Source organism: Crocodylus porosus, unplaced genomic scaffold, assembly GCF_001723895.1.
Source record: "Crocodylus porosus isolate Cpor-Errol unplaced genomic scaffold, CroPor_comp1, whole genome shotgun sequence".
NCBI lineage: Eukaryota > Metazoa > Chordata > Crocodylia > Crocodylidae > Crocodylus > Crocodylus porosus.
In genome coordinates this window covers 38,540-59,084 of record NW_017728888.1, presented here as the reverse complement: position 1 = coordinate 59,084, position 20,545 = coordinate 38,540, and the positions used below count along the sequence as shown (strand labels likewise).

At 52.5% G+C, this 20,545-nt stretch overlaps 1 protein-coding gene across 9 annotated transcripts in view; it reads right to left on the bottom strand.

Annotated features, from left to right (window-relative positions):
* DCTN1 (dynactin subunit 1) overlaps window positions 1-20,545 on the bottom strand; it is a 77,813-nt gene that overhangs the window by 28,143 nt on the left and 29,125 nt on the right. For 4 of the 9 annotated variants that reach the window (XM_019554476.1, XM_019554493.1, XM_019554485.1 and 1 more), the window contains exons 5-8: window positions 18,672-18,689; window positions 13,539-13,559; window positions 5,415-5,606; window positions 1,831-2,028 (exon numbers count right to left, since the gene is read on the bottom strand). In XM_019554476.1, the coding sequence (XP_019410021.1) occupies window positions 1,831-2,028; window positions 5,415-5,606; window positions 13,539-13,559; window positions 18,672-18,689 (429 nt within the window). The remainder of the gene's footprint in view (window positions 1-1,830; window positions 2,029-5,414; window positions 5,607-13,538; window positions 13,560-18,671; window positions 18,690-20,545) is intronic. The other 5 variants (XM_019554525.1, XM_019554533.1, XM_019554540.1 and 2 more) reach the window with 2 other exon arrangements.

Here is a 20,545-nt window from a genome sequence, read left to right as displayed (position 1 = left end):
TGATCGCTGTGTTTGCTGTTGGTGTGATACAGGCAGCAAAAGCAGCTTGGTCTCTGTCTCTGCTTCAGGGGAACCATGTCTCCCCAGCATGGGGAGATGATGCCAGGTGCTGGTGGGGATCCTGAAGAACGCAGGACCCCTCAGATAGGTGGAACAGAGGACTGTGCAAGGACAGGCCCTGCTCCAGCCCATGCCAAACTGTCAGCAGTTGGCCTCGCAAGCCCATACCTGGCAACTTGGTATTTGCTAAGCAGCATAAGCAGGCTGAAGCCTAAAGAAAACACCTGAGGTATAACCTGGAATCAAGGGGACAAAGAGCTTTGGGACTGATGTAAGCTGATCTGTTATCAGACAGCAAAGACCTAGCAAGGGATCTGCCTCTTCCTTCTCATTTGCAGGACGAGGACTGGAGAGGTGGAGTGTGAGATGAGGAGAATCGTCCCTTGGCAGGAGAGTGGTGTCTGTACCTGAAAATGGCCAGGAGGAGGCGCAGTGTCACACAGCTACACTGCAATAGAAACCTTGGATCTGAGCAGAGGCTTGTAACAAGCCTCCCCCTTTGCACCCCAGCCAGGACCCCACACTGGGCCAGTCAGGTCACTCTCCAGTGTCTAGCACAGAACCAGCAAGGCAGCGGCATCCCAAGGGGCGCAGTTGGACCTGCAGCACCAGACAGCACTCACCAGGATGGGGATGGGGCCTAGCAGTGCAGGGTCACTGAATCAAGTGTTCTTCTTACCCAGGGAACAGGACCTGTACTCAGCAGCCCCGGATCTGTACTTAGTTGCTGGAGGGAGTAACAAGAGGCGCCGGGCTGGGCCTCCTTCATCAGCCAGGGCAGGGCCAGAGACCGTGCCAGCAGGATGAAGTCACAGGAGCTGGTGACAAGCCTGGTGACACCAAATGCTGTTCACAAAGCCCCAGCTGCTGGAGGCAGTTGATTACATGAGAACTTCGACTTGGAAATGTAACTCAAGTGCAACCTAATGTTTTCAGAGCCAGAATTCAAGTGAAAATCCCCACAAATATCCCTGCACTCAAGCTAAAGCCATGGGTTTTGGTGCTCAGATCATGGTTTCTGAACACCTGGGTCTGGCAATCTTGGTGCTGCACTGGCCTCAGATAACAAGAGACTCCTCCATCAGCAGAGGGGCAGGTGGAACGCAAAGCAATGGAGAAAGCACTAAGGGTGCTGCACTGAGTGAAGCCTGCTGCTGCTTTGGCAACTGGAAGGAATTAAAGGAAGCAGCAGCCTCCCCCATTTACATTAGGGAGCTCTCCAGGATGGAATGGGGAAGGAAAGGGGCAATGGGTCCCACTGGATGCTGCTCTCCAGAGGATTCCCATGGCTTTCAGAACCAGGTACCTGGGTCCCACAGGCTAGAAATGCACTCAAACGTGTGTCCACTGGAGGGGCGAGTGCAGCACGGGTAAACACGTCTGTGCTAACTGTGATCTAGCTCTCTGGCCGCTTGTGGCTCCATGTCAAATATTCGATGCACCCAGCCTCCTGAAGCAGACTTAACACCAACCATCTCATGCTTATACAAGTCTTCTATCACTCAACACCCATTAGTCTGACTCAGCATTTGTAGCCTAGAGCAGGTCTTCTACTCAATGCTGACACATGGGGTTAGGCTGCATCAAGGTCAGACGTCACGTTTGGACCATATCCCTCTAGAAGGAAGGGCTCGTGCATAGTCGTCTCTCATGCCGGCAGCATCACACCAAAATCTGGGCGCTCTACCATGTATTAAAACCTCCTCCGACTCACCCGCTCCATGCATGAGCCCCATCACAGAAGCTGCTGCACAGGCTGGGAGAACTCACCTTTCGAGCCTCCTTGAGACGTTTCTGGAGGTCATTCTGCTGCTCCTGCATCTTGCTCTTCCATTCCTGCACCTGCTCCAGCTGGATCTTGTACTTCTCCAGCTCCTTCAGCTTGGCTTTGTCTTCATTCCGCTTTATCTTCAGAGTCTCAAGCTTCTCCTCCAGGTCCCTCACCTGGCCACGCAGGTTCTCCTCCTCCTACAGAGCCAGGGAAAAGCAGGCAATTACTCCCAGGGCAGAGACCATGCCATGGCTCCACGCTCACCACCTTCCATGAAACACAAAGGCCACAAACTTTTCAAATCCAACCCAAGCACTGAAAGGCAGAACCTTTTTCAGTGGCAGCATCACTACAGGCCTCCTGGAACAATCAAGTTCCCTGTGCTCTCACACTTCCAGAGTCAGTCTCACTTGGACTCGGCACTGATTTGCATTTCACACACACTGGGTACGGGACAATTTTTGACACGCTGAGATACGTCTTGGTTTTCAGGTGCTGAGCACCTGCATGTCCTACCAACTTCACTGGGATCTCTGGACCCATCTGAAAAATCAAGCCAGCAGAGTACCAGACCCAACCCTTCTGCTATCTCTTCCCCAGCTCCATGGGCAGGGTAAAGCCACATGCAAGGAAAGAAAAGGTTTCCACAAGCAGGTTTGGGGTTTCTGAACCTGGAGCCACAATGACACAACTTATGTGACCTTAAACTGAGGCAGCAGCAAACGTTTTAAGGTTTGTGTGTAAACCAAAGCACGGTGCACTAGGGACTGGAAAGGTGTTTGCTTACACTACAAGGGTTGTGTCAGCAGGACTCTGGGCACCTCCATCTCCCTGGTTTCCCTGGGGCAGGTTCAGGTTTGACATCTTGTTTTGCATCAGGGATGACCGTGTAGTTTTGTTAAGAGATTGGACACAGAGTTTGTCTGGGCTGCTTTGGACAGAGCTGATCCTGCCTCAGATGGGGGCTGTACTAGATATGACCCTGCAGGTCCCTTCCAGCCCTGCTTCTCTGCAATTCTACGATTCTATGGTCTGGACAGGGCTGATCCTGCTTTGAGCAGGGGCTGGATCAGATGTGATCTCTGGGAGGTCCCTTCCAGTCCCACATCTCTATGATTCTATGATACAGTTTACCTCACTCTGTGTCACCTTCTTTTCACTGCTCTCCTTCACCAACTGCTTTCATGCAATAGGCTAAACTTCTGTCTCAAAGGTGGTTACGGCAAACAGGTCTGCACGCCTGGCTGGGGACATCCGGCATGTAGCCCTCCAAAGAGTTTCAGACTCACAAGAGAATGGCTGGCTCTGGATAACACTGCTGTAAGGGAAGGGCTGACAACAACCCTGCATACTTGGAGTTCTTTAACCAGGCCAGGATGGAGCAGGGCACTGTTGAGAGCCATGAAGTGGTCTCCTCTCTGAACCACAACTCAGCCAGACTGCAATGCCTTCCCTGAGATGGCTCTACCAGGGAAGCAATTCAGGCCTTTCATGGGGAGCTGCTGCAACTCCCACAGCTCTGCTAGTACAGAAGTGGCCAAAAGCTGCACTTGGGCTGTGCTATTTGGTTGCTAATGTAGCTCTCTATGGTTCCAGTCCACCTATTCTGAAGCTTCTTGTGCTCCAAAGGGAATGAAGAACAGCGCGTGAACCTGCCTAGGGCATGCAAGGGGCTAGCACTGAGCTGCACATCAGCTGGAGAGCTGCCTGCTCAGGAGGGGAGATATTGCTCAAGCAGCATAACCCAGTGAGGCACCACATGGTCGTGCACGGGACTGCACTATGAGGGGAGTCATAGATCCAGGCCCAACCCCCAGCACTGCAGGCACCAAGCTGACAAGGATGTTCTGCCACGCACTCGATTGTCAAGATACTGGTCAGCAGGCTGGGGAATCTGCCACCCACTAGGCACAGGCAGAGGTGCTGGGGAGCTGCAAAGAAGGTCATGGAGGAAGGCTGTCTAGGTGCTGAACCCCTGTGACAGGGCTGGCATACAGCAGGCTCAGGCTGGTAGAGCTCTGTACCTCGCCCCCAATCCCCAACCCAAATCTGTGGCCTAACGATTGCTTTTGCCTATAAGTGAGCATCTCCATGAGACGCACAAGGGACAGGGATGGGTGCTATGAAGGCCACTAACAAGATGCTACAACTCAATTGTTTTTTTTAAATGTAGCAGGCATCTGAGCCCCACTGCTGTCAACAGGATTTCAGCACTGTTGCCATCTCTAGAAAGCTGCCCTACAAGCTGTCAAACAGCCACGCAAACTGACTGGATACCTCCAGCTCGCTCAGCTCCTGAGCTGGAGATGTTGATAGCCAGCCAGCAAGTGAACAGTTTGCAGGCCCGCCTGGTTTAAGCAGGCAGCATCCCTTCAAGGTGATGCAGAACTATGTCTGCAAACAGACAGCACCTTTGTGCTACCATGAATCCGAGTGAATGAATGGCTTAGCCCTTTGTTGCACTGCAGATGCCCAAACTGATGAGCGTCATGATTCCCAGTCGTAGTTCACACTGCCTTTTTGCAGCCAAGGTTTGTTTGCTTGTGGCAGGAAAGCATGGGCAGCCCAGAGCCATTCATGCTCTCCAGCTCCAGGCAGGCACCCCCAGGAGCTCCAGGGTCCCAATCCTGCTAGCAATGGGAATCCCCCTGCAGGGAATACCTATGACACACAAATCATGCTGCCATGCCCTGAGTCATGGCATGGCACTCATGGCCACTGTCCCAAAGGATCAGGCCCCCAAAGCCCTGGCTTTGCAGACACCAGTGAAGCGGATCAGCAGTGCCAAGGTACATCCTGGCATAGTTGATCCTGCTTCAAATGCAACATCTGCTTAGACCCCAAATTAGAAATTAAAATACCTTTTCCTTCCCCAAACCTGTGCTTCTTCCAGCTCATTTCACCTACTGGTTCAATCTTTTCTCATTTATTGCACTATCAGTGCTTTGCTCTCATGCCCTAGATCTTACACAAGCTCCATTTTCAGCTAATTAAGGTTGTACAAGAGGGGAGTAACAAGAAACTATTTTAAAGAACAAAAATGGACTAGACGTGTCAGGACAATTACCAGCGAGACCAAGCAGCGAGATAGAAAGACCTGAGAAGCTCCAGCTGTCCTCTGCTGCCAGGCAGAGCTGTTCCTGCTGGATATTCCCTAACAGGCTGTCCAGTCAGCTTTTTAAAGACCAGGCAAGTGGCACTTCAAAATCTTTCCCTCAGGATCAGTTCCAAAGCCCTGTGCCACCCAACACACAGTACACTGGTCTATTCTACAGCTCCACATCACCCAAAGGTCAAGAGGCTGGTCTCAATGCTGAAGCACAAAAATTGTGGTTGGACACAGGATTAGTCTGGGCTGCTTCAGACAGGGCTGATCCTGCCTTGGGCAGGGGCTTGACTGGATGTGACCTCTGCAGGTCCCTTTCAACCCCAGAGCTCTAGGACTCCATGAAGCACCTCCCCTGCCCCTAGTTCTTACTCCATCCCTGCCAGCTCACCTCTTCACAGCCAACTCCACCCCCTCACCTGCTATAGCTATGAAGCTTGCCCAGTCTTGCCAGAACAGTGCACTGCAAAGCCTTACCTTTGTCGGGGATGGGATTGGGGGTGGTGCCACTGGAGAGGTCAGGGAAGGCGACGGGATGACTGGGGCCACCAAGGGCGTCTGGGCAGGAGTGCTGGGTTCGCTGCTACTCATCTCACCCCCGGAAGCCGAGGCCGAGCCCGAAGGCCCCGGTGTCCCGCTGGAGGCTGCAGAGCTGGTGGTCCGGGTAGGCTGCAAAACACCATGGCCAAGGAGGAAGTCAGAAGAGTCTCCGGTGCAGGATTTCACATGCTCGCCACTGTCTGCTCCTGCCTTCCTGCAGCTCTGCACTGTGTTTGTTCTGGTACGCTGCCTCCTGCTGATCTGTAGGAGAATCCCTTACTGGGATACAACACTAGTGCTGTCCAGCATGGGTCAAACCCAGGGAGTAAGCCCCATGGCCAGTCCTTCTAAAAGACTTGCAGGAGTTCCTCACCATCAGTAGGAACGAGCCAGTGCTGTGCTGTATCTTACGGACTGCACATGCTCACCCTGAAGACTGGATGCTACCATGAACCTGACCCATGACAAACACAAGGTGCTTCTGGGAAGGGCCTTGCCAGGGCTGCCGTGGCCATCGGACAGGAAGGTTTTGCTTCCTCAGAGTGCGGGTATGGTGGGGAAAGACACTAAAACCCAGCAGGCCCATGTCCACGTACTGTTGAGCTCTCCCTGATCTGTACACCAAAGGCTAAGCATGCACACAGGAGAAATGTGGATGCCAGTGTGAGAATATAGCAAACCCCCTCCATTGGCAGTCTAGTCCTGTGAAAAACACCCTTGAAAACAAATGGGGGCAAAACCCACCCAGCCAAAATCAGCCCAGGGCAGCCTCACGCTACACGCCAGCAAGCTGCTCCTTGCACTTTGCCACTAGCTGGCGAGGCCTGCTGCCCAAAGACTGTCACACTATCCATTCCACATCCCAGGGCATTTGCGCTGCTGTGCAAACCCGGTACAGAGGACACCAGGACATGAGAACATCTGGCCACTCCCCAACTCCCTCCAGCAGCGAGAGGCCAAGTTATTTTTGCCTCGTGCTTCACTGAAAGAATTAGCTATGCTGTGATTACAGAAAGGACCTTAGCCCCTTGGAAGAAGCTCACGCCAGAAGGAACCAGCTCAGCTCACAGGACATCTGCTGGGAAAAGCAGCCAGGTCTGACTGCTCACGTAGGTTCCTAGCCGTGTTCCAGGACCTCCATCTAACCCAGGAGGTGCACAGCCCCACCAGAAGAAATGCCTTGTTGGACCTGGTCCTGGCTATGGGTGACAACCTAGTGAGGGGACTGCGGGTGCTCAACCACCTGGGCAATAGCGATCATCTCCTGCTGAGATTCACCATCCAGAGCAAGGTGTCTAGGGACTGCAGCAAGGCAGCAGCCCTGGACTTCAGGAGGGCAGATTTCAGTGCAGTAAGAAGACTAGTCAGGGAGGCACTGAGGTCCCAGAGGGGAGGGGAGTTGGGAATCCAAGAAGAGTGGTCATTTCTTAAGGAGATGATCCTCCAAGCCCAAAGTGTGACAATCCTCACATGGACCAAAGGGGGCAAGAGTGCTCAAAAGCCCCTATGACTCACCAAAAGCATCCACGAATGCTTCGAAGCCAAAAAGGAGGTGTACGCCCAATGGAAGGGAGAGGCCATCACCAAGGAGGATTATATACCTCCTTGGCTCAAGATTGTAGTGGGGCTGTTAGGAAGGCTAAGGTGGACACAGAACTGGGACTAGCGACCTGGATCAAAGATAACAAGAAGTCTTTTTTTAAATCCATAGGGGGTAAAAAGAAAGTACCAAGTAATGTGGGGCCTCTGCAGGACATGCTTGGTAATCTGGTGGTAGCACCAGGCAACAAAGCTAATCTCTTTAACAGTTTCTTTTCTTCCATTTTTCTGACCAGGGACAGGGACATCCCCCCAGTGGGATTCCGGACGGACCCAGGGGAGGCGCAGACAGGCCCAGCGTCAGTGAGGATCTAGTTAGGGAACTTCTGGTGGACTGGATGTGTTCAAATCAGCAGGTCCTGATGGTCTCCACCCCCGAGTGCTGAGGGAATTAGCAGAAGTCATTGCGGGATGCCTGACAGCTTTACAAGCACTAGTGGTGTTCTGGTGTGGTGCCTGAGGACTGGAAAAGGGCCAACATGGTTCCCATCTTCAAAAAAGGGGAGGAAAGAGGACACAGGAAACTATAGGCCCGTTAAGTCTTACCTTGGTCCTGGGGAAGCTCTTTGAGAGAATTATCCAGGTGCACATCTGTGAGGGGCCAGCGGGGGAGATTATGCTCAGGGGCAACCAACACAGGTTCATTCGAGGCAGGTCCTGTCAGACCAACCTGGCGGCCTTCTATGACCAGGTCACAAAAGCCTTGGACACAGATGTCTTGGTGGACGTAGTCTTTCTGGACTTTAGGAAGGCCTTCCACACTGTCTCTCACCCCATTCTCATTAAAAAATTAAGTGTTTGTAGTGTCAACGCCCACACAGTCAGTTGGGTCGCCGACTGGCTGGAGGGCCGCACCCAGAGAGTGGTGGTGGATGGGTCATTTTCGACCTGGAGGGATGTGGGCAGTGGGGTCCGCCAGGGCTTGGTCCTCGGGCCCGCACTGTTCAACATCTTCATCAGTGACTTGGATGAGGGGGTGAAAAGCACCCTGTTCAAATTTGCTGATGACACTAGGATATGGGGAGAAGTGAGCGCACTAGAAGAGAGGGACAGGCTACAACTAGATTTTGACAGATTACAGGGGCGGGCGGGTAAGAACAGGATGGGATTCGGCACTGACAAGTGCAAGGTGCTGCACCTGGGGGAAAGAACCAGCACCATACCTACAGGCTGGGAAACTCCCCTGTCGTCAGTGCAGAGGCAGAAAAGGATCTTGGAGTCATCACTGATGCCAAGATGAACATGGGCCGGCAGTGTGGGGACGTGGTCAGGAAGGCCAACTGCACCTTGGCATGCATCCACAGATGCATCACGAGCAGGGCTAAAGGGGTGATCCTCCGCCCCTATGCAGCAGTGGTCAGGCTGCAGCTGGAGTACTACGTCCAGTTCTGGGCGCCGCACTTCAGAAGGGATGTGGACACCTTCGAGAGGGTCCAGATTAGGGCCGCTTGCATGGTCAGGGGGCAGCAGGGCAGGCCCTACGAGAAGAGGTGACGGGACCTGAACCTGTTCAGCCTCCACAAGTAAAGGCTGAGGCGGGATCTGGTGGCCGCCTATAAAATTGCCAAGGGAGACCAGCAGGCAATGGGGGAGTCCCTGTTCCCCTGAGCACTACCGGGGGTAACAAGGAACAACGGCCATAATTTGATGGACAGTAGATTCAGACTAAACATCAGCAAGCACTACTTCACTGTCAGGGCAGCTAGGATCTGGAACCAACCTCCAAGGGAAGTGGTGCTCGCCCCTACTCTGGGGGTCTTCAAAAGGAGGCTAGACAGCCACCTAGCTGGGGTCATTTGACCCCAGCATCCTTTCCCGCCCACGGCAGGGGGGTCAGACTAGATCTACTTAGGTCCCTTCCGACCCTACCTCCTAAGAAACTATGAAAATATAACGTAGCTGTGGCTCTGGCTAATGGACCAGACTTGTCAAGTGAGCACATGATACAGATCAGTGCAAGAACTGGCAGGACCTGCAATGGCATTTCCAGGGTGGAAAAGCACTTTTCAGGCTTCAAACATTCACCAGCATAGTCTAAAGCAGGGGTGGGCAAAATGCAGCCCGCCAGGCCATTCTATCTGGCCCACGGGGCCCCCCAAAAAATTTAGAAAATTAATATTAATCTGCCCTGGGCTGCCTGTCATATGGCCCTCAATGGCTTGCCAAAACTCAGTAAGCAGCCCTCTGCCCAAAATAACTGCCCGCCCCTGATCTAAAGGCAGGCAAAGAAAGGGGAACCTGGGAAGTTTATCATTGGCCATCTTCTGTGCCTGACCTCAGGCCAGGCAGGCAGGCAGCTAGGCTGGACTCCCCTGGCTTTAATGCTGAAAGAACTGAGCCCAGGCAGCCCCCCAGGCAAAAGAAGCAGGGGCTGGTTGGGTGTCACAGAGACCTCCCTGGTCCCAGGATCCGTCTGATCTGTTTGCACTTAATGCACTGCAGAGATGAAGCCTTTAACTTCATGGAAAGACACTGGAGCAAATCCAGCAACTGACAGTAAACAAAGGAGCACTGGAGAAGTTTGTTCGTCTTAACCAGGAAGAAAGTCCAATGTGGGCCAAATAGAGAAGTGATGGAGATCCATATACAGGGGAGGGTGTAGAGGGGCAAGCCTTTCCCACATGTTGTCAAAGGACTAGCCTGCAGGGCTGAAAAGGATGTAGAGTCCCCAGCAAGGATCAAACCAAATGTAACTCCATGCTGGAGACCCTCCTACAGAGCATATGCTAGATAAAGCTAAACTTGGGCAGCCCTTCAAGAGATAGTGCTCTGCGGCTTCCAAAGCCAGACATCTGCAGAGAGAAGCTCTTGAGCTCTAATTCAACAGGTCATTCCAGACCCTAATGAACAACGGGTTTCAGGTACCTATGTCTGGATATTGCAACACATCTGTCCTGCACCCCGCAGGTCTGGCTCCTGTTCTCAGCGAGTCAAACCATTCCTTCTGCTTACTGCTCTTGTTTCTAGCTTCAGGACACCAGCTGGGAATTAAACTAATTGCCAAGATGCTTGGAGAACGCCAACTGCATCTGGGAGGGCCAGGACCCCCAGGATGGGCCAGGCTCAGTAAGGAAGTAAAGCAAATGGTGCTATGTTAACAAAAACTGACACCCAACGTGGGGCAAGGAAAGTAAAGACAGAGTGCTGATGGTGCAGCTGCCTGGACAGGCCGGAGAGCCCAACAAGGGCAATGGGCTTCTCTGCCATCAAAGTTATGATGTGAGGGAATGCAGGCTATAGAGGAAGCATCCAATGCTCAGAAAGGCACTGCCTGTGGCTCCTCTCCAACCAGCCCCATCTCTGTGGCACCTGGTGGAATTAGATCTGCTCATTTCCTTGAGATGCCACTGCACGTCACCCTTGGGGCTGGCTTTACAGAGTTTCAGGCCCAGACCACATATGATTCAGTACAGGCAAAGTCACATAGGAGCCCTGCCAGGAAGGTGAATGGTACATATACTGCTGGCACAGCACCTGCCCCTCAGGACCTGAGCCCCTCAGCATGTTGGCAGGCTGAGCATGGGGCACACAACGCAAGGATATGATCTAACACGTGTAAGAGAGGCGCGCTGTGGAGAAGCGGGCTCACGGCATCCAGCTTTGGCTGGATATCTCCCATGTCTGAGAGCAGCTATTCTAACCAACCAGGGCTTTCTGCTAAGAGGGGTCTTCATACATTTTGACAGATGGATTTGCTTCACTAGGTTGGGAATGGATGGCTTCACTCAGCGCAGTTTCTAAAATGTGGAAAGTGTCTGAACCTGTACATTCCCATCTGGGTAAGAGGGAGCTCGGTCCTGCTGGGGTGGGGATCAGGTGCTGTGACACAAGCATTGTTGAGGTCCCTAGCCAACAATGCAGCACTGGATACAGCCAGCCTGGCCCACTTGTGGGTGATGTCAAAGGGAAGGAAAGAGAACAGCAGCCCTGATACTCCCTAGTGCCCTGGGACGCCAGTGGTGAGACAAACCGTCTTGGGACACTACCTGAAGACTCATCCTCATAACGTGAGGACAGATCAAGTCTGCCTGGATGTGATAGCAGCTGCCTTTGTCCCTCCAACCAGAAGGTGCTGCGGTGCCATCTGTGGTCCAACCAAACGCCATGGACACGTAGAAATGGGCTGAGCCCTCCAGAGTCTAACTGCGGACCTCCAGCTTTGGTTCTGAAACATCAGAGGAGGCAGGGGCTTTAATATGCTCCTGCCTCCCGTTGGCCCCAGCTCAGTAATGGCCTGAGATCTTGCCAGAGGAAACACGACAAGGACACATGGAAGGCAGACCACAAGAGAACAGATGCGAACATCAAGAGCTGGGAAGAGCCGGCTGCTGACTGACCCCAACGCCACTGCAACCTCCACCAAGCAGCACCCCGTTTGGAGGCAAAGCATCATGCCCTCACAGCAGAGAGTGGAGGAAGGAAAGGAGAGGAATCCCAGCAGAGAGACCTGCAGCTTCTGCAAATGGATCTGTGGCACCAGGATTGGACTCTTACGGTATCTGAAGAGTAATCGATGAGCTGTGGCAGAGCTCATCCGCAAATGGAGAAACTGCTGCCGATGGCCTCCCATTTGGTGCTACAGGGTCAACAGGAGAATAAAGAGTCCTGGGGATTCAACTATGCTTGGTTTCATCTCCCTCCCAAACTGGGCCAACGAAGGGCTCCACCTCAGTACCACAAATTGAAGGGGACGGAGAATGCAGTGGCCAACTCGCACGGTGCCCAGCTGCAAACACCTTCCACACAGCTCTGAGCTGCTCTATTGACAAGCTTCTGGGTGGAGATGCACTTCCCATCCTAGATGGCTCGTCCCTAAGAACATCTCTTGGCCAGGTTGTCCCATCATGGCGGGCAGCAGCAGGGGAGCTGGCGCTGGCGCTCTTTAGGTGAAAGCAGGATTGTGCTCCCTGCCAGCAGCAAAGGCCGCACAACTCAGAACTACTGCTCCTCCTGGCCTCTGGAGCCCATGCTGTCCCCTTCCTGATCATCCCAGAGCCTGCATCTTCCTTGGACACCTGACGGAAAAGGGCTCTTTCATAGATTTCATAGACATTTGAGCTGGAAGGGACCTCAGAAGATCATCAAGTCCAGCCCCCCCCCCCAAAAAGGGCAGGAAGTCAGCTGGGGTCATAGGATCCCAGCAAGATAAGCATCCAATTTGCTCTTGAAGGTGTTCAATGTAGGTGCTCGAACCACCTCCGCTGGCAGACTGTTCCAGACCTTGGGGGCTCGGACAGTAAAGAAATTCTTCCTTATGTCCAGCCTGAAACGGTCTTGCAGGAGTTTGTGACCGTTCGACCTCGTCATCCCTTGGGGCGCTCTGGTGAACAAACGTTGCCCCAGATCCTGGTGGCACCCTTGATAAACTTATAGGTGGCCATCAGATCACCCCTGAGCCTGCGCTTTTCCAGGCTAAAGAGCCCCATGGCTCTCAGCCTATCATCGTAAGATCTGTTTTCCTGACCTCTGATCATGCGCGTGGCTCTTCTCTGGACTATGCATATGATCTGGACTACGTGCTCTTTAGCAGATGGCAGCTCAGTAATGTCTGTCAGTGGGATTGAAGGAAGGGTTTATTCCATGTCCTGAATCAGATGCTCTCCGGAGAAGGGAACCCCTACACATCTAAAGTAGCAGGGTGCAGCCCAGACTCAATCAGGATAGTACTGCAAGGCTTAAATTACTGAGGAATTACAGGGCAATGCTGAAGGTTTTTCAGAGTCCAGGATAGGGTCAGGCTGAGGGAACATTGCTTTATGCACACAGTGACCAAACCTGGCTCCTCCTGGCCTTACCCATTCAACTCAGTGAAATAAGCCCCGGAGGCCTTTGCAGAACACACTCCCAGGACACACCGTGCAACCAGTTTTCATTTTACAAACCACCATGCAGCCGTTATGGGACTTTGGCTGGTCCAGCTAAGCATCCTCCTCCTCCAGCCCTGCCCTTCTCTACCAGCAGGGCTGATTCGCCAGGTTCCCTTACACAGAGAGGGCTCCACGGTCTTACCAAATCCTTGTCGACATAGTCTTCAGCTCTGCAGCATGCACTGCTCCAACCTCCCTCCCCCCCACACAGACCCTCACAGCCCCTGCCCCATAACATCACAAGCGGCAACCATGGAGAAGCAATTAGTAACACAGAGGTGTGGATACTGGGAGGGGACAGGGGATGGCCAAGGGCAAGGGCCCTTAGGCAGTGAAGTGGCTCTGGGATTATCTGGGAACTTTTATAACCCATTACATTAGCTCTGGGAAATGGCACAGCTCTCGCTAACGCTTGTGCCCACACAGACAGATGCCTGTGGTCTGGGGACACTGTGTGAGGAAGCTCCATTGTCTCTGGAGCCTCCCCAGATTTCAGGAGTAGGGAAAAGGGCCACAGGAAACAGAGTCTGGGATTAACCCTCCAACAGCTCCCACAAAGGGATGGATGCCCGCAGACCACAGGGCTAGTTCTCACCTTGGGCCGCCGGGTGGTGGTCTGGAGGGCAACAGGAGTAGAAGGCATAGTAGGAGAAACATTCATACAGGGAAAGACAGGAACAGAGATACAGACCACAGGAGCAGCGGCGGCAGTGGCAGCGGCAGCAGATGCAGCAGAGAACAAGGTAGAGAAACAAAAGACATCACTGCAATTAGCATCAGGTGTACATGCTCATTAACCCATGCTCCTAGGGTGGGCCCAGGTGAGAGACCTCCCAGCAGACCTCCTGAAGGAACAGACCCCTGCAGCAGCTCATCTCAGACCCCAGCTAGGAAAATCTCCTCACCCGGTCTTGGGGCTTGCCTGCTCCAGCCAAGGATAGCTCACAGAGCTCCATCAGCCACCCTCATCTTCAACATGGAGACGCAGGGCCATGAGGTGCCTCAGCCTCACAGCTTCCATCACTATGCAAGTTCTGCCTGCTTGAATCCTGGGGGGATCCTGCAGCTCGATGTCTGGCTCTGGAACCATCTTACAACGGTAGTTTGGGCTGCCCAGGGAAACCTGCGGCTGAGATATCGCTGCGCAACCCGAGGTTCAAGCTCCTCTGCTGAGAAAGGGCTGGACATCGCCCCTTTCCTTAGGAGACGTGACTGAAGTGTTAATAAGCAGGGGCCCAAAGACCAGCCACATCATTTGGCTTCAGTTAAGAGAGCAGGGTTTGTATTACTCCACCTCCATTCTGGGCTCAGATGCCTTCTCCAAGCAGAGATGCGACTTTCTCTCTGCCTGTGAATAAAATGTGGTGCACCACATGCTTCCAGGTAGCACCACTGAGCTGTTAGCTGCATGTCTGAGGCCAGGCTTAACAAGGTCAAGGAGGCTGACACTGGTAGGGCAGCCAACCCTGCACCAACATGCCTTCAGCACAGATCTTGGGACACTTGATCAGGCTCTTAATGCTGACAGTTCAAATGGTAACAGATAATCCAGGTCGAAGCAAGCCTACAGCACTCGTCTTCAGACAGTGCAGAGTAGAAGTGGGAAGGGATCTATTCCGTCTGTCTGGGTCTGTAACTCCAGCTAACGGGAGCAAATGAGCCAAAGAGAAGAGAACTATTTAGAGATAGACCTGCTGTTCTCCTACCGCATTTCTAGTGGCCCACACAGCATAACGAGGGCACTTTCCAGGTTTAAAGTCTTTTACATTCTGCTTTCCTTATTTTTACTGTTGAAAAGAGAAATTGCAGGCTACAAAGTCTTAAGGAACAGAAATGCAGTCCCTGTGATCCCCTCCTGGCTCACAGTTCAGGAACAAGACGTGGCACTGACTGACGACCACCTGATTAGTACAGCCCACGGGCACGCCAGCCCGAGCCCAAAGCAGAGCCCCATAAAGCAGCATGGCCTCTAGCTGGGCTGTAGAAGAGAGAAAGTAAGACCAAGAGCACCACAGCTCCATCACCAGTGGTCTCCAGCTCTACCAGGAGGCCAAGCTTTTGCACGTCAGGTAAAACACGGTTTCCAGCTTTTCCCTTCTTTGTTTAAATGCCAGAATTGCACAGATCACTTAAGTCTTCCCTGGAGGACAGGCAAACCTTGCAGAGGGCAGATGTGCGTGGTATCATCTTGGGATGCACCCTCTGCTCAAATTCCAGGCCAACAGTTCCTCAAGAGTGAACTGAAAGACTCTGGGCTTCAAAGCACTCTTTTCAACTTCGCAAAACACTTCCAGGAAAGGCTTCCCAGCAAAGAGCAGAAGTTTCAGACCTGGGGATGATTTAGTACCAATTTAGGAGGGGGCTGCAAGCTCTTTCAAAGCACTCTCAGAAGGCTACAAGCCCTCCACGAGCTTCACACAAAGTCCTTGGGAACAATGCTCTGAGAATCTAATGCAGTTGTCTGTTCTCTCTGACCTTCCCTGGGGGAAAGGACTGTGGAAGAGTTTCCACAAAGCAGCCCTACCCTGAGAAACCCTCATTCCTCGGGGACTTGGCAAGGAGGGAAGCCCATTAACATGCAGAGCTTGCCAAGAGTTGGGCTCCCACCAGAGCATGTTAAAGAGGAACACAACAAAGTCCCTATTGTCAGAGAAAGTCGCTTCCAACATGGTTCCCGCTGTCCTCTGATGAAGTGTTTAGACCGAAAGTGCCAGCGTCGGCGATGGAAACGCCAGCTGAATGGACCTCTTGGCTCACAAGGGAGCTGATATAATGAGCCTTTGGTACTTGCCAAAGATTAGCAAACAGAAGCTGGGATATTTTAAACTGGCAACCAAATCTCTGCAGTCAAGAAATGCTCTAACTTCAATCCAGCTGCTGGAATGAGGAGCCCCAGAGAGAAACGCTTTGTGGGGGTTACCGAATTCATCTCCCTGCATTACCAATTGCCGGCTAGGGGCCTGAACCAACCCACATTGACTCTTCAAACACAAAATCAATTGAGAATCATCTCGGGGCAACTTTTACTAAATCCACCTGCCTTCAGGTTAAGCAAAATGCTAGCGAGAGGCAGGCGCCTTCCTAATCCCTATGTCAGCTGGGCCAAGTGGGTACGTGGAAGAGTAGTTCAGTCCAAACTACCACGCTCTGGAAGGACTCAACCGCCGCAGCAACTGCAGGATTCACTGGGTGAATGGCTCGGATGGACATGAAGGTCACACCCACGGTTCACTGATCTCTGGCAGGCCTGGAGGAGATGAAGCTTCACGCTCTCTGGGCAACACTACTTTCAGACTAAGGCTCCTACTCCAACATGCCTCCTCTCTCCTGATGTGACCTTATAAAGATGCAATAAAGTGCTAGCCTCCTCCAGCAGGCTTCTGTAGGGGTCTGCAGCCCCTGGGGCTTGGACTGCAAAGGAACTGCTAACAGGCTGTTACCGCTGTTTTGTCTCCACCAGGCAGGGGAGACGACTGCTTTAGAATTAAAACGGCCCAATGGAGGTCAAGGGAGCACTTGCTGGCAACCTGCATGAGGATGGCTGCTCTGAGATGCTTGTCACTCCTCATTTCCAGCCACTTAATCACATTAAGATACAGCTAACCTGTCACGGAAATTCCCCAACACGGATTTTCCGTGCAACCTGCTGGAGTGATGCACCACGATGGGTCCTCGTGGCCAGTGTGGATCAAGGATGGGCCTACTGCAAGGGAAGCCTCTGTTCTAGAGCAATGAGCAGGAGCTTCAAGCCAGAATTTAAGGCTCCCCCCGATCTGGGAATACACTCAAGATTGCTGGCAATGAATATTTTATTTCATTGCTAGCCATAAATATTTGTGGTCCCGAACTCTACTGCGTAAAGCAGGCAAATCAATATTGAATGCTATTATGCAACTTTTGCGCCTCCACAAGGTCCCAACATTCAATATAAAGTGTCTGGGACCCAAAACAAACACAGCATGCAGGAATCGGGCAAGACTCTGACCTGCATCTGGAGGAGCAAAGCATGGCTCCTGCTGCAAGCCAGTGGGGCCTGCCCCCTTCTCTTCACGGTGGCGGCTCAGCCCCAGGCCCTACTGGTTCCCCAGACCTCAACTCTAGCCTGAGCAGAATAGTCTGTTCAGATCACAAGGGCAGTGCTGGATGCTGGGAGTCGTAGGTGTGCCATGCATCTTTAGATTCAAGATGAGGGTGGCCACAGCTTGCTCCATTTTATGCCAGGAAGGCGTGGTTGGGAGCTCTGGTGAGTTATCGCTCCAGCCCTGCTTGGGCAATTTGGAGACGACTCATGTGGGTGAGCAGAAGGGGGAACTGTCTGGCAGCCAACGCAGCGACTGCTCCTGCCCTCCCTCCCCCACGCAGTCTGCCACGCAGACCTTGAGGGGCAGCTTCTGGCAGACCGGGAGAGCCCTGCTTGCATTTCCATGGCGGGAGGACAGGCAGCCTCTGAAGACATGCATGTTAACAGCACACACACGCTTCAAGACTGCACCTCCCCTCCAGAGTGAGAGCCCGGATTCAGTTCACGCTTGGGAGATCCTTCATTTTCCCCCAGACTCAAGCCTTCTCACAGGATGCTCAACCTGTTGGAATTAACACTGCGACTGGCTGCATAATTCCCCATTAGCAGACAGAAGTTACTTACTGCCAGCTGCAACTGACAAGAAATTTTACAATATACATTAAAAAAAGAAAAGAAAAAAAACCCCAGAGCCCTAACATACAAGCTTGCTCTCAAAAACAGCCATGCACAGAAAAAGGATGTATGAGGAGAGCCAACCAGAAAAGTGTCTAAATAAAGCAAAACCACAAGTAAACCAGATCATTACGGCAGGCTTTAAAACTTCCTTGAAAGAAATGCAGGCTGGGCCTCAATAGGATAAAAACACCAGCAGGATGTTGGTTTGAGGACCTGGCCAAAACTCCATTATCTTTCTGCTCCCAAGAGCCAAAAACAATTAGCATTTGCAAAACTTTTCATTTGGAAAGGGACTGAAAAGCAGTTTTTAAAATTAATCACTGCACGACAAAGTGTGTCACTACCTATGGTTAGCATAAGGGTCCATTATCCATAAATCAAGTGCATTTAATGTAACAGAATTAGGACTGCAAGTCTTCTAGCTGCTGCAGTACTCCCAATTAGAGTTGTATCTTTGCCTTTGGCTCATTTTGCATTTTTCCTCATTTCTATGAGATAAGGTATAAAACCTCATCCATTGCTCCTTAAAGCTGCACGATCTGGTTAGGCTAAAAATAATTAGCTTGGTACCCAGAGAATGAGAACCAGTCTATGCTGTAACTAACAGAAACTAGCAGCTTGAGAGGCAATCTGCATAGATCACAATCTGCTGACAATTTGAAAAGCAGACAAAACAGCCAGCAAGGTGAGCTATTAACATGCAACTTTTATAAAGCAAGCAGCAATATCCTCCAGCCACTGAGAAGATGCTGGAGCCAGCTGCCCGGAGCTGGGCTGCAGAAGCACAGCATGCAGCGCAAGCGGTCTGCCCGGTGAAATGGAAAACAGAGGAGAACTGAAAGTGGGAAAGGGCAGAAATAAAACGGCAGCCGTCTGTGGCCGAACACCCCCCGCCTGGCTCGCCTCGCCACAGCCACCACGCAACGGAGTTGGGAACTCAAAGTCGCAGCTCAGCTGCCTCCACGCTCAACAGAAAATGAGCAGAACGAAAACCGTGAAAACCGCTCGCGTGGACGCAGCAGATTGTACCTTCCGCATCGTTGGGGCCTGCCTCATCATTGCAGAAAAGAGAGATGAAGGGAGGGAGAGAGAGACAGGAAGAGAAAACAGGGAGGCAGAGAAAGAGACAGTTAGCACATTCAATCACAACACCACGGCTCTCTGTAGACAGAGTCTCTGGAGCGCAGTCTGCCCGTGAGCACTTGCAAATGGCTGCAGCTTTTCCTTGTTATCTGCCATCCACTGCCTGCGATAATCCAGCAACCGCTCCTCCTGCAACCCGGACTGCGATGGACACTGCTAATCAGAGCGGCTCTGCTGCGCTGGTGAAGGCCGGGTCCTTCCCAGCAGCCGGAGCCGCAGGCCACACTTCTTTTCTCCGCTGGCCTCTCCCACCACCGCCCCGGCGGCTCATTACATCATCACTTATGGATTTTGCCCTCCCCTCTCCAAGTTCCTCGGCAGCTCTTGGATCCAGGCACGACAGGGGGTATTGAGCCGATGCTGTTTTCCAGCGGGAGGGGGGACGCGTGGGGCAAAGAGGTGCTCCTCTGTAACCTAGCAACGCTCTAGGCTCAGCTGTCTCTCTGGCTAATTAGGAGGCTTCACCATCCCTCCTCCAGCAGGAATGGGCCTGGCGCAGCATCTACGCATGCACGCAACATCACTGCCAGCCTCTTCTGCTGATGCAGCCTGGCCTCGCCAGCCACGTGCCAGCTGCAGGGCTCTGCTGTGGCCTGGTGAGCCAGGCCAAGGGGCAGGTTTCTGATGCTGTGCAAATTCACTGGACCCTAGACACGTGCAGAACCACCCCTCACCTTCCACTGCTTGGAGTCCCCCACTCAATTCAAGACCCCGATGTCAGCCTCCTGGATTCACTCGCCACACACAGAACACGGGAAGTCCAACACTAAGACTTCTCTCTTTTGTTTTTTTCAAGTTTATTCAAGTGAATAGCTGCACGCCCAAAATACCCTGGCAGCAGCTCAGGGCACCTCCCATCCCAGGCAACCCCTACTAATCAGTGCGACTGGCTCCCCCATGCATCAGGGGAGCAGCCATTTCTGAGGACAATTGCTATCAGAGCTTCAGCCTCAAATTGAACCCATAGGGTCACTTACGGCTTCTCTTATTCCTAGCCTAAAATCTGTGGGGAGCTCTCTCCCATATGCGAGCAAAACCCTCAGTGATCCTGCAGAACAGGAGGTCAGGACACCAAGCCCCCTAGGAGACTCAGGTGAAGATTTTATTGCAAGTCTCAAGAAGAAGAACTGAGCTATGATCACTGCACACCCCAAAAACACCTCCAGTGCAAGCTGGAAACTCCCAAGAGTCCCAGCCTGGCCTAAGCTGGTGCATGACATATGGGGAGCTTACGGTATGGGAGGCATGGGTGGCTCTATGCTGGGAGAGTGGAAGGGCTATCCCAGCATTTCCACCCCCTATTCAGGAAGGAATCGAGCTCACGTGAAGGTAAGAGGTTAGTATCCCTGGCCAGCAGCACAATGGCACAAGTGTCTAGGTAGCAGTCCCTAGGGCAGAGGAGAAAGCACTGGCATGGACAGCAGAGTCCTGGAACTGATGGCAGAGATCAGAGGGGAAGAAGAAGGTACCTGTGGCCTGCAGGAAGGTGGGCATGGATTTGGGACAGCAGGGAAAGCACTCACAAGGAACTCCATGTTACAAGAAAGACCATAAGCCACTGCTTTAACTCTAAGGTTTTACAGAGCAAGGAAGGACAGACTTCTGGAAGCACAGATACACTTTACTTGTAACAACCCAACGCACTCTTTGAAGCTCGGGGATGTAGAGGGGCAGTTAGGAAGGCCAAGGCAGAGATGGAACTGGGACTAGCTTCCCAGATTAAGGACAATAAGAAGTCTTTTTTTAAATATGTAGGGGGT